We start from the raw sequence: 13,913 nt of genomic DNA, 5'->3' as shown, positions 1-13,913 counted from the left end.
TCGGCGAGACGGAGGAAGTTAAGGTGAGTTCGACGGCTAACGCATCTGCTATCCATCTCTGTCTTCCTGGTTGTGTTGCTGTAGTCTGCCGCTAATACACCGATCCCACCTACAACTTTCTTCTTTGCAGTCTTCATTGTTCATTAAACAAATTGCAAAAGATTCACCAACACAGATGTCCAGAATACCCTGGAATTATGAGATGAAAACAGAGCTATTTTGTATTGGATTCAATGGGGTACCGATACTTCTGTTTCACTGGCTACGTCACGCGCATACGTCATCATCCAAAGGCGTTTTCAACCGGAAGTTTAGCTGGAAATTTAAAATTGCACTTTATAAGTTAACCCGGCCGTATTGGCATGTGTTGCAATGTTAAGATTTCATCATTGATATATAAACTCTCAGACTGCGTGGTCGGTAGTAGTGGGTTTCAGTAGGCCTTTAAATGTCCATATATCCAGGTCATGATGCTGCAGTGCCATTCTCTGTAATAATGTTGTGCGACACTGCCATCTGGCGGCCATGTAGGAAAAGTACATTAATTGATTCTCTGTGTGTTTGGCAGGGCTGCTGGGGATGGTGGCCCACATGATGTTCACTACTGCTTTCCAGCTGACTGTCAGTCTGGGCCCAGAAGACTGGAAACCTACGACATGGGACTACAGCTGGTCATACATGTGAGGCAACACACTCGCATACTTTTACATATTCATATAGACTACGTATGATGTCGCGCAACTGCAGTCATGTGACCACCATATGAAAATATTCACCTTAAACAATACATTGTAAATACTTAATTAAGGATGGCAGTGCAGTACAATACAGAACATTTAGGTGCATAGCAAGTAACTTTTGCCATATATTTTTAGTATTGGATTTGTAATATAATTATGAATCCTAATTTTTTTTTCAATCCTGTTATTGAACAAAAATAAATGACACCATAACTACAGAAATATTTGATCCCCTGCTATTTTTGTGAGGTATCCCTTTTACAATGTTATGAACAGTTCAGATGTACTGCAGTTTTCTAAAAACTGTCAACGTTAACGCATGTGATTAATAATAAAAATTAAAAAAATAATTTTCAAATTAATAAAGATACTTCACAAAAATAGGCGGGGTGCATTGCACGGGCAGTGATCATGTCAAAAGCCAGTGTGATGATAGTTAGAGCGATGTGCTCTGCGCCCTTCAAAACAAACTCAGATAAAACTGAAATAATTAGTATTGCAGCGACAAACGTTCTTATCATTGGCGCACATCAGGTTTAAAATACTATCTTAAAGTGAAACATTAAAGCTACATGGACAGCAAACAGAGGACAACAAACTATGCTGGCTGAGTTGACCTAAGTTTACCACAGATCAATTAAACAATGCCTTTTCTAAATGGACAGCCTCCGCATGTAGGCCACTTAATATTTGTGAAGACCTAGCGCTGCAAGACGTTGTTCCTGTCGCTAACTAATGTTGGAGATCAGGGGCCGTACTTATCAAGCTTCTCAGAATTACTCCTAAGAAGTCTGCTAAGAGTTGACTTAAGAGTAAATAAATTATTCGCTGAAAGCTGCACTTAAAAGTTAGTTATCAAGCGTCTTACTCACACTTTCAGCGAAGTGTAGGACTGAATCTTAAGTGTCACACTCAGAGCTGAATTACGACATTACTATGTGCCGTAAATGGAATTTTAGGTGACGTCATTTCTGTGTCCATAGAAATGACCAATCACGAAAGGGAATCCGTTGTCTAAGAATAAAGAAATATCTTGGAAATATTTAAGTGGACAATGGGAGTGTATATTTTGACAATAAACAACAAAATAATACAAAACAAACTAGTCCCCGCCGGCACTCACGCTACCGCTCCCTCTCTTCTGTCGCCCACACACTCACTGACGTCACTCACCTCACGGCCACACACATACGCTACTGTCATAACATTTTCTTTCCAATTCATTAATTAGGCAACTAATTTGAAACTGGTGTGGGTGGCTCTATATATACTAGCCCACTGCAGCCACATGCAGAAATCAACATGGAATCGAAAAGTATTAAATCTGTGACAAAAATAATACCCGCTCTGTCTAAACGATACCGTTTGATCAGCTGCTCGTCATCAAACAAATCCAGAACATCGTTCCGCTCCCTGAATGTTCGCGCACGTCTCTCTCGCCTCAGTGCCATCCCCTGCTGGCAACTCCTAACCACTTAAGACACCTCTGAAGGTCTCTTAAATATCGTGGAGAGTAGGAGTGATTCTTAGACTTAAGAACGTTGATAAAAAGCTTTTATTCTTAAGTTTGAGAGTAGGACTAAATTTCGCAAATTCTCAGGACTTAAGTGTAAAATGGCACTCTAAGAAGCTTGATAAGTACGGCCCCAGGGCTGTCATCTGAAAAGGTAAATACGCTTGTTTAGTAAAGCAAGTGGTTAAACTAAGGAAGAGTAAATGCAGACCCAGGTAACAAGGGAACGTTATGTGAACGTTAGGAGAACGTTGTGGCATTGTTCTGGGAATGTTCGTTTATAACGTTCAAAGAACGTTTGGTTGTGGAGTTCTTGCTTGGTTAGCAGAACGTTAGCCAAGAACGTTTGGCTAGAACGTTTAGGGAACTGTTTAGGAACATGCTATTTACATCTGTTTTTATGCTATATTGTCAGGAATAACACTCAAACAGAAATTTCAACAGAATTAATTATTTATTTGTGATAGTGATTTCAACAGAAATAATTCTTTATTAGTGATGTAATACAAAAATGGGGACGGCGTGTCGAAGTTGGTAGAGTGGCCGTGCCAGCAATCGGAGGGTTGATGGTTACTGGGGTTCAATCCCCACCTTCTTCCATCCTAGGCACGTCCGTTGTGTCCTTAGGCAAGACACTTCACCCTTGCTCCTGATGGGTGCTGGTAGCGCCTTGCATGGCAGCTCCCTCCATCAGTGTGTGAATGTGTGTGTGTGAATGGGTGAATGTGGAAATACTGTCAATTGCGCTTTGAGTACCTTGAAGGTAGAAAAGCGCTATACAAGTATATACTTGTATAGCGCTTTTCTACCTTCAAGGTACTCAAAGCGCTTTGACATATAACCCATTTATCATTTATAAATGGAATGGAATGCAGTGGTCTTGGTCGTGCGCGTCAGTGTATCCTGCCCCTTCTTGGTTCTCTTCCTGGAAGTAAATCCATCCATCCATCCATCCATCTTCTTCCGCTTATCCGAGGTCGGGTCGCGGGGGCAGCAGCCCAAGCAGGGAAACCCAAATCCTGGAAGTAAATAATTATCACAAATACAACAAAGACAGCACTTGAATGTAGATTAATTGAATTGAATTAAAACATTGGCATAATTACTTTATCATTTACCTCTCATCTCACTCTGTTCTTTTGCTTGTTTCTTTTTCCTTTTTTGTCCTCCCTTTTAATTCCTCCTCTTCTCCTGCAAGTAGTTATAATTGCGAATTCAAAAGACATGCAGTGGAACTTCAATAAAATGGAATTCAAAATTGGGATATCTTCTCTTCTCCGTACCTCAAATTTTGAACCTCCCTTTCGAAAAGTGGCCAGTTTCAGGACCTCTCCAAGCTCACAATCCACTTCAGCTGTGGTCGTCTGCTTGTAAACACCCCTGCATGCCTCTGCAATCACCAGCACAATTTAGAATTCCCTTTAGAATAAATACTGTAATAATAACAGCTAGATCGACCTTGTGAGCATACATGCAACATATGCTCAAAGATGCAAACCTATTATTAACACTTACAATTTATTATTCTGTAAAGGGGCAAGTCCTCAAACGCCACTTTTCCTGACTTTCCACGGAGGCCAAGCTGCTCCAGGACTTTGTTTGTGGCAATTTTCCTCAGCATTGTCCTCACAGTGTCTGCCAAATTCTGCCCACCAAGAGCAGTAAGAGCTTTCACCTATACAAATAAATAAACAACAATATTGTACTTGATTAGAAATTGTTTTTTGATAACTGAGCAAGATATTTTTGCAGTGGGGAATTAAAACTAATTACCAGCTGCTTTCTGAGCAGAAGATCAGTGTCGAGCCGTTCACAGAAGGCCTTCAGCTGCTCAAGAGTCTCGAAAGGTTGATCAATGAGATCTTGAACATCCACAGATTCTGGCCCCACAGACTGTGCTGCCAGCCCTCTCAGCATGCGCATAATTTCTCCCTGGTTCTCAAGTATATTTTGAACTTTCATGTTCAACTGGAAAACTGCAAAGACAACAAAAGTCAAAGAGGTAATTCGTATTACTGCCCGTTGTAACAGCCTGTTTAACACCACCTATCAACAGTTAAACAGCCAACTAACGTTCACTGTCAAGGGCATTCCTGCTGCTTCTTGGAGCGGTCTGGTACTGACTCGTACTGGCTGGAGTGGTCTGGTACTGGCTTGAGCGGTCTGGTACTGGCTTGAGCTGGATGCATTCCTGTCTGGACTGAGCCTGGAAGTGCTGCTTCTCGCTGGGCTGTGAGGTCGGCCTGGATGTCTTTGAGTGGTCTGGTATTGGCTGGTACTGGCTGAAGTGGTCTGGTACTCGCTGGAGATTGGAAAGTTAAAGGTTGGGAGCTCTGGCAGTGGGGGTGCCTGGACGAAGATCTGTGTTTTCTCTTTTCTGCACTTCTTTTTTGGCCGAATTTCCTCTTCATCTAAACCAACGAAGACAAAAAAATGTATGCACCACTAAGTAATATTTGAGTATTGTAAGTAAACAGTCTTTGAAAAGTGACTATACCGTCAGCATCAAACACATCTTCCTCATCGTTTCTATAGCGTTCAGGGGTGATGTGGCTCCGTTTGGTTAACACTTCTTCTGGGCTCGAAAACATTTTAGCTTGTTTTTCGTATTGAAGGGCCTTGTCAAAGTCTTCTGCAAAATTTCAAAGTATGCCGATGACTCAAGATGAATTTAACTTATGTTGTTTAAAATATACATGATATGACTTAGACAATATTCCTTTACCAGTCAATGTTTTCCTGAAAACCCGAATTGGCAGCCTCTCCCAGAATTGTTTGTCAGGAATCTCAGCTTTCCGGATTCTGGAGTGGGTAGGATTTGGCCTTGGCCAATAGCAGAAGGTATTCTGAAGATAAAATAATCATGATGAATGACATAATAATAATAATAATCTACAATATTATGCCTATGCACAGTACTTTTCAGAAAAAGTAATAACCTTTCCATCATCTTCTGTCCATTTGGTTGGGACAACAGCGACTGAATGTTCACCAAGGAACTCAACGACCACAAAAGAAGGAGCCATCTGGAAAACAATCAGATAATATTACCATTTCAATACTGCATCAAAGAGTTATTTATGAATCCTGATACAGTTAGTCAGTTATTCTTAGTCTGCACACAGCATCCATGTACTTTGTCACTGTTTCTGGAGTTGATGTCGTGTCATTCTCTTGCTCGCTATCATCACTCTCTAATTCTAAAGTTGACTGTCGGCATTGCTTCTTCAAATGCCTAGTTGTGGCAGCCCATCTACGCTTATAAGCCCTCTGTTGAAACTTCTTCATATTGTGTTTATTCTATAAAAAAAAACCCAAGGAAAATGGGTTGCCCTATTTTCGCACACACGGAACTATAACATTAAGACATTGGCATAATTACTTTATCATTTACCTCTCATCTCACTCTGTTCTTTTGCTTGTTTCTTTTTCCTTTTTTGTCCTCCCTCTTAATTCCTCCTCTTCTCCTGCAAGTAGTTATAATTGCAAATTCAAAAGACATGCAGTGGAACTTCAATAAAATGGGAATTCAAAATTGGGATATCTTATCTTCTCCGTACCTCAAATTTTGAACCTCCCTTTCGAAAAGTGGCCAGTTTCAGGACCTCTCCAAGCTCACAATCCACTTCAGCTGTGGTCATCTGCTTGTAAACACCCCTGCATGCCTCTGCAATCACCAGCACAATTTAGAAATCCCTTTAGAATAAATACTGTAATAATAACAGCTAGATCGACCTTGTGAGCATACATGCAACATATGTTCAAAGATGCAAACCTATTATTAACACTTACTATTTATTATTCTGTAAAGGGGCAAGTCCTCAAACGCCACTTTTCCTGACTTTCCACGGAGGCCAAGCTGCTCCAGGACTTTGTTTGTGGCAATTTTCCTCAGCATTGTCCTCACCGTGTCTGCCAAATTCGGAACGTTCAGGCAGCATTCAAACCATATCACTGACGGGGCAAATTATTGTTTAACTAAACTACAAATAAATCCACCCTTCTTCAGAAGTCATTCGTTGGTCTTTGGTCAGTTTGGAAACTTTATAACAGCCAACCTGCACGAGAAATGTATGCTAGTTAGCGCCGGCGCGCATTTATACACAATGCTAAAACCGTAAAATGGTCTGAAATGAATCATGTAGGTTGGAAATTGTTATACAAAAACGTGCTTCGTATTTCACTCTTTCTATACTTACTTGTGATAAATGGATGGCGCACCAAATTGCTTTAAAATCGGGATTCTGGAAGTAGTTAGCCTCCGTCCTTCTTTGTCTCACGGAGCAGCTTCAATTGTGCATGCGTGCAGTCTTCTTCTCCTTCTTCTTCTTCTTCTTCTGATTTTCATGGCGGTTGGCAAGCAACCTTGTGTGTGCATTACCGCCACCTACTGTGCGTGCAGCCTTGACTCAGGCGGCGTCAGATTGTTCACAAAACACAACACTTTCGCAGAAAGTTAGGGAAACGTTACAACATACTGTATAAAAAGTAAATTTGCGAAAAAAAACACTTATAAAAGCCTAACAGTTGCTGTTTCCATTGCAGGCAAATTATATTTGGTATATAGATGAGAACGTTCTAAGAACGTTCTTAGAACATATTAAAAAAAAAACTGATTTTTTTTAATATGATCTAAGACCGTTCTTAGAACGTTCTTAGAACATATCAAAAACTTTATTTTTTGATCTTTTTTGATCTTGCATAACCAAAAGAGAACCATAAGGGAACGTTACGTTAACGTTAGGTGTTACCTGGGGATGTAATAGGCACACTATGTAAAGTTGTTTATAGTGTCTTTATCACATTATCTATTAATATACTGTACATCTGTACCTAGTTTGTTATATTATTGCAGACTTTCAAAATGTGCACTTAATTCTTACTATACTTACTGTCACAAAGTTTTGAGCAAATCAATGACTTGCAGTTCAGTAAAACATTTAAAAAAAAAAAAGTTTCTGTATGACATTCTCATTCTGACTACAAGATTGCATCTGTATCCAAATATTGGGGTATTTTCTTTTGCAAATGTTTTTTATGCAAGCGAATATTCACCTGTGATTAGTCACAGTTCAAGACCGGATTAATTTGATTTAAAAAAGTAATCACTCGACAGCCCTACTAAAAACATTAAAGTACAGTAGAGTACAGAACATTAAAGTGCATAGCAAATAACTTTTGTCGTAGATTTTTGGTATTTTGTAAATTGGATTAGCAATATAACTATGAATCTTAAAAACTCTTCAAATCCTTTTCCTGAACAAAAATAAATGACATCATAATTACACATAATTATTTGATCCCCTGCTAGCTTTGTAAGATAACCCTTTCACAACGATATGAACAGTTCGGATTTATACTGTATGATTGGTATGGTATAGCAAGACTTCTGACACATCAAATTAGTACTCAATTTGTCAGGTCCCTTCTGCAAAAATCTGGAAGCATTATAATTAGTGTGCTTCATTAAATGATACATTAGAGAATTAGGATATCATATTAATTCTCTCTATTTATTATGCTGCTTCTTAGGGAGTTATGCAAGGTCCATTTTGAACACCCGACTTAATTGTATTTTTTGGGGCTGATCAGAAGTTAGAACTACATTATTTAAACCACTTTAAATTGCAAAAGAAAGCAAAAACATGCTCACCAATATCTAGTCTATAAAGTTGTATTGTTATGTTTAAATTCTCCTTAGATTAGCATGGAGTTCTTTCACGGCGTGCATGGCGTCCTCCGTCACCACCATCAACCGCTACACCAAAACCATCCTGGAGTTCAAGCACAAGCGAAGGAACATTGAGAAGAACCTAAAGATCAAGCAGAAGCTCTTGGAGTTGGACGCGCCGGAGCAGATGTGGGACATGTATATCAGCTCTGTGCCAAGTACTGCAGAGGAGCTGCTGGACCTCTCGTCCAACGACCACAAACTCTCCAACACCTCCATCTTCTTGGACCTCAACGACCTGCCCGACCCACAAGGAGAGGAGTACTGCTAGAGGAGCTCTGAAAACAACACCTTTTGAATTATTTTTATTTATTTATTATTATTTACCAATATTCTTGGCCAAACAGAACGTGCATGTGTAGCTGTACTTGGAAACCTTCAAAGTGGAACGCTTTAAAATTTGCGCAATAGTCGTGGGACTTCAGTTCAGTGAGCATTTTCAAGGATAATTAATTATAATTAATTATAATCCGTTTCTTGGGCTTTTTTATGTCACTATAGAAAGGTAACTTTGATGGCAAATTATGATGATAACCATAAAATTGAAAATACACAATAGGAAAGGAATCAGCTGTTCAATTCTATACAAGCATTGTACACTGCAATGTGAAGCTTTACCACATTTAAAATACTGTAATTTACTGTAACATCACAACAAATGACTGAAATTAGGATACCTTTTTTTTCCCCGCAACTAACTGTTATTTCACAGTGTAACTGTCACTGTAACCAAAGTCCTCTGTAATATCACAACAAATTACTGTAAATTCAAACTGATTTGTTTACTAATGGGTTCTGAAGACTAAGTTGCACAATCTTGTAGAGTAAGTGGCGGTATGCTGTTAAAGCGAGAGAGTAATTCGCTATAAAATTACAATTGTGAAGTTACAGCATATAGTTGTACTTCTATTATAATAAACTGTGAAATTCAAATTGTGAAGTTAAAGCATTTAGTGGAACTTTATTCTAAATAAATGTAAAAGCACAGCTGTGCAGTTACAGTAAATTGCTGTAAAGATATTTGACAGTAAATGTCACGTGTGTCACGGGGGGCGGTATAGCTCGGTTGGTAGACTGGCCGTGCCAGCAACTTGAGGGTTCCAGGTTCGATACCTGCTTCCGCCATCCTAGTCACTGCCGTTGTGTCCTTGGGCAAAACACTTTACCCACCTGCTCCCAGTGCCACCCACACTGGTTTAAATGTAACTTAGATATTGGGTTTCACTATGTAAAGCGCTTTGAGTCACTAGAGAAAAAGCGCTATATAAATATAATTCACTTCACTGTGACAGTAAAGTAATTAGTAGCCGGTAATTTGCTGTGAATTTACAATGAACATTTTTAGTGTACATAATACAGCAATACCTATAAAAGACCGCTAGGTGGCAGTATTGCTCTGCAAATCCACATTGCCTGTATCTGTCAGGCACGTGTTTTCCATAGGTAACCGATAGGGTTATTGTAGTTTTCGTCTCTTTACTTCTGTGTGATAGCATTGTTCAAATGTTTCCCTTACTGAAGACATGAGACATTAAGCATGAAACAAATACATTTTTTGACTTTACATAGGTTCACATAGTGAGCAAATATGGACACAGAACACGGGTCAAACATGATCACATTTTGTGTGTTTTTTTTATTACTCTAACATATCAGTACTTCTAGGAATTTTTCATGCGGCCAATTCACACAAATTCAACAAATCCCCGCAGATTATGAGTGGCCTCGCAACTTTGTCCAAAGCCCACAACTTCCGCGCACATATTGGCCAATCAGCGTCAATTTTTCCCCAAACGCGCCTCTTACGTTTGTTTCTTGGTTAGATGTAGCAGGAATAACAACATGTAACAATAAAACAACTCTTTACTGCTCGAACGGCACAACTGTCGTCCTCTTGCGTAGCTCAAAATTACTTCCAATTTCAGTCTACGGCGCTAAGCTTTATGGGTAATGTAGTATATTAACATTTAGCAACACGCTGGTGTCCTCACTTCCTAGTTCACATGTAGCGTATGTTTTGGACCATAGGGCGCACCGGATTATAAAGCGCACTGCCGAAGAGCAGGTCTAATTTCATACAAAAGGCGCACCAGATTATAAGGCGCATTAAAGGTCTTATATTATGATTTTTTTTCTACATTGAAAACACTTCATTGTGGTCTACATAACATGTAGGTCAAAATGTTGCATAGGTTATGTTTTACAGACCCTCTTCAAGTCGCTTTCTGGCCGTGTCTTCAGGATACACCGTTTTGTGGGCGGTCTTATTTACGTTACTCCACTTCGACAGCGTCTTCTCTTCGTCATCTTTGTTGTACCGGTAGTTTTTAGCAATTCCATAGCGAGACTACTGACAGATATAAGTTAGAAGTGTACACGCTACTTGATATTAGAATTGGCAACAGCGGAGGATGAATGTCCCACAACAAGAGGTTAGAGAAATAGAAGGAGCTTATTGATGACCGCGTCAGCGTGGACTGCAAAAGCGGACGCACAAATGTTCTGACTTATGCAGATCCCAAATGCAAATCAGCAAGTACCAATAGGTAAGAAAAGTTGGTTTTGCATAATATTGTGAAACAAAACGCCAGATTGTAAGTCTAATATGTTTATTATCGGTACCATTTTGGGGTCCTTTTACACACACCGTAATAATACCCGTATGTTGAAGTACAGTATGACTGACTACGGTGTCGTGTGTAATGTTCTGGATTCTCAATGAAACATCAAAGTTTTGGGCTTGCTTGTGTCATCTTGCAGTCCACATGTAGCTCTTGTGTGTGACTGCCATCTACCGGTCACCATGTACCAAATAAAATTGCTTTGAGGTCGGCAAACAAAACCAAAAATTAATACGTACATTAGGCGCACCGAATTATAAGACGCACTGTGGATTTTTGAGAAAATGAAAGGATTTTAAGTGCGCCTTACAGTCCGAAATTTTATCAATTTATTTATCCTTAATTTATTCAGGGTAAGACAATTAGGAACACATTTTCATTTGCAATGCTGACCTGGCAAAGAGGCAGCATTTACATGTTAGAGATGTTGGAGTTTGATATATTTATCATCGTCTCTCTTTTACCAAAAAAAATTGCCACTAAGATTGTTTTCAACATTTTACAAACGGAGTAAATGTGTTGGAACACACATGAATGTTTAAGATGGACAAACACTTTCAATCAATCAAAGTTTATTTATATAGCCCTTAATCACAAATGCTTCAAAGGGCTGCACAAACCACAACGACATCCCACATCAGGGCAAGAAAAAACTCAACCCAATGGGAACAACGAGAAACCTTGGAAAGGGACCAGTGCAATGGATGCTGAGTGGATAGAGTTAATAATGTGAGAGTCCAGTCTATAGTGGGGCCAGCAGGGGATCCTCTTGCATGTCGACACTTCGGGGCGCAGAGACGTCACCAACTGATGCAAAGAGTAGTGGTCACCCCGGGTCCCGACTTGGAACAGCTAGCACATCATTCGTCAAAACTGATCCGTGGCCTCCTGATAAGCTCTTCACGCAGGAAAGGGAGGCAGAGCAGAAAAGAGAGACGGCAGATCAACAGGTCTAAAAGGAGTGTCTATTTAAAGGCTAGAGTATACAAATGAGTTTTAAGATGGGACTTAAATGCTTCTACCGGGGTTGCATTTCTAACTGTTACCGGGAGGGCATTCCATAGTACTGGAGCCCGAATAGAAAACGCTCTATAGCCTGCAGACTTTTTTGGGCTCTGGGAATCACTAATAATCTGGAGTTCTTAGAACGCAGATTTCTTGCCGGGACATATGGTACAATACAATCGGCAAGATAGGATGGAGCTAGACGTAAGTAGTACAACCTTAAAGTCACATCTTAAGTGCACAGGAAGCCAGTGCAGGTGAGCCAGTATAGGTGTAATATGATCAAACTTTCTTGTTCTTGTCAAAAGTCTAGCAGCCGCATTTTGTACCAACTGTAATCTTTTATTGCTAGACATAGGGAGACCTGAAAATAATACGTTACAGTAATCGAAACGAGGCGTAACGAACGCATGAATAATGATTTTTAAGGCTCTTAATGTGTGACTCAAACGAGAGAGTTGGGTCGAAGATAATACCCAGATTCTTTACAGAGTCGCCTTGTGTAATTGTTTGGTTGTCAAATGTTAAGGTGGTATTATTAAATAGATGTCGGTGTGTAGTAGGACCGATAATCAGCATTTCTGTTTTCTTAGTAATAAGATGCAAAAAGTAGCTGGACATCTATTGTTCAATTTCATTTAGACACGCCTCCAGCTGACTACAATCTGGCATGTTGGTAAAACCTACACTAAGAATGTCTGGAACTTGTAATCAATTGAGCAAATGGGACAATAGGGAAGCCTTTGGTGGTGTTTTATTCTGTAAATATACAACTAAAAGTTACTATTAATTAAAACAGTACATGTGACAATGAGTTTGTTCTTTTACTGCCATTCAGTATCTACTTTTATGTCTGTGTGGTATAAAACGACTAAAACATCAACACAGTAATGTTTTGTCCTTTTTTTCTTGAAATACTGTGCATTTTACAATGAACACTTAAAACAGTGATAACAAATTCATAAAATTACAAGTTGAGTCAATGTTATTGATAAAGTAGGTCTCCAAACATGACAACTTTTGCCGCAAATTTCTGAAAAAGATGCTGCGATTTCAGGCTTTTTAGGCCACGACAGTCCTAAAGAAATCCTGCAAAATTTTGACATACTAATTTTACTGTTTACTATTTGAGATCTCACTAGCATGTCTGCGATTTCATGTACTTTCATATTGGAATCCATGAACACACAGAAGCTAATACAAGGAATAACAGAAGAAATTAACACATTAAAGATAGTTTGACAAAAACAGACTATCTGTGATCTCAATTAAACTAAAATAGTGCTATTTGGTAACAGTGGAAGAGAAAGTCAGACGCAAATACAAATAGACGGAATAGACACTGAAAGGGTAAAATAAATGCCATTTCTAGACGTAATAATTGATGATGAAATTAACTGGAAATCTCATATAAAACTATACAACTTAATGTGGCAAGAAACACGTCAATAATGACTAAGGCTAACTATGTATTGGACCAAAAAAATCACTCCATATTCTCTACTGCTAGCTAGTGTTACCATATCTGAGTTATTTTGCAGAAATATGGGGAAATAACTACAAAGGTAACAGTGTTGTAAACAATTTCAATTATGATAATACATAATGTTGTCATGATCCGTGGCCCGGATCATGTTTTTGTGTTTTCTGTTAGTTTTGGACTCCCTAGTTCTTGTTTGTGCACCTGTGAGTTTGTTTTGGTTTCCATGGTTACTCATTGTGTTCACCTGTCTCTGATTAGTGCTCACCCGCTCACCTGCTTCCTGAGCACTAATCAGAGGAATTATTTAAGTTTGCCTTTGCCAGTCAGTCGGCCTGGCGTCATTGTTTGATTCATGCCGTATCCATGAAAGTCGTGTTTGTTTCATGCCATAGGTTATGCTGTTTGTTTCACGCTACAGTTTCGTGTTTGTTCCACGCCATAGTTTATGTTTGTTTACCTCATGCCCTGCCAAATATTTCTTGAGAAGATTAAAATCCTCTCCTACATCACGCTGTCGTCCGGAGTTGTCCGTTCTGCATTCCCGGGAGAACTACCCTTTTGGCAAATGTATATGGATATAACATTAAATGTGACACTATGTGGCACTATTTTTTGTTTTGTTTTTTGTTGCAAATTATTTCTTATGTCTGTACAGCACTTTGGCCAACTGGGGTTGATTTTTACGTTTAAACATACCTATTCACTTTCTTTTAAATTCGCGGGGCTCACCTCTTTCTGACGGCCATCCATCCAAAACCAAACATTGCAGGTAAAAACTTTTTTGATCCAAGGATAAAGTAAGCAAGTGTGTGAACAGAAT

At 39.2% G+C, this 13,913-nt stretch overlaps 1 protein-coding gene and 1 long non-coding RNA gene across 11 annotated transcripts in view; one reads left to right on the top strand and one right to left on the bottom strand.

The window, feature by feature from the left end:
- Nucleotides 1-13,386, top strand: part of gsg1l2b (gsg1-like 2b) — a 91,419-nt gene extending 78,033 nt beyond the window's left edge. For both annotated transcript variants that reach the window (XM_062056356.1, XM_062056355.1), the window contains 2 exons: nucleotides 569-680; nucleotides 7,955-13,386. In XM_062056356.1, coding sequence (XP_061912340.1) covers nucleotides 569-680; nucleotides 7,955-8,255 — 413 coding nt within the window. In that variant the 3' untranslated portion in view covers nucleotides 8,256-13,386. The remainder of the gene's footprint in view (nucleotides 1-568; nucleotides 681-7,954) is intronic.
- Nucleotides 2,710-6,576, bottom strand: LOC133655815 (uncharacterized). Of its 9 annotated transcripts, none has more exons than XR_009827048.1 (13): nucleotides 6,453-6,576; nucleotides 6,046-6,311; nucleotides 5,814-5,920; nucleotides 5,648-5,720; nucleotides 5,390-5,553; nucleotides 5,193-5,279; nucleotides 4,979-5,099; nucleotides 4,751-4,885; nucleotides 4,327-4,664; nucleotides 3,769-4,229; nucleotides 3,537-3,643; nucleotides 3,372-3,444; nucleotides 2,710-3,272 (listed from the first exon to the last, which is right to left on the bottom strand). It is a non-coding gene; the product is annotated as an uncharacterized LOC133655815 (long non-coding RNA). The 9 variants fall into 9 exon arrangements; XR_009827045.1 differs by lacking the exon at nucleotides 5,390-5,553 and having other exon boundaries at nucleotides 2,711-3,272; nucleotides 6,046-6,165; nucleotides 6,253-6,311; XR_009827041.1 differs by lacking the exon at nucleotides 5,390-5,553 and having other exon boundaries at nucleotides 3,050-3,272; nucleotides 3,769-3,928; nucleotides 4,027-4,229.
- Nucleotides 13,387-13,913: the final 527 nt, after the last annotated feature.

This window comes from Entelurus aequoreus, linkage group LG08 (assembly GCF_033978785.1).
Source record: "Entelurus aequoreus isolate RoL-2023_Sb linkage group LG08, RoL_Eaeq_v1.1, whole genome shotgun sequence".
Lineage (NCBI taxonomy): Eukaryota > Metazoa > Chordata > Actinopteri > Syngnathiformes > Syngnathidae > Entelurus > Entelurus aequoreus.
Note: the sequence above shows the minus strand (reverse complement) of the source record. Positions and strands in the feature narration are given on the sequence as shown.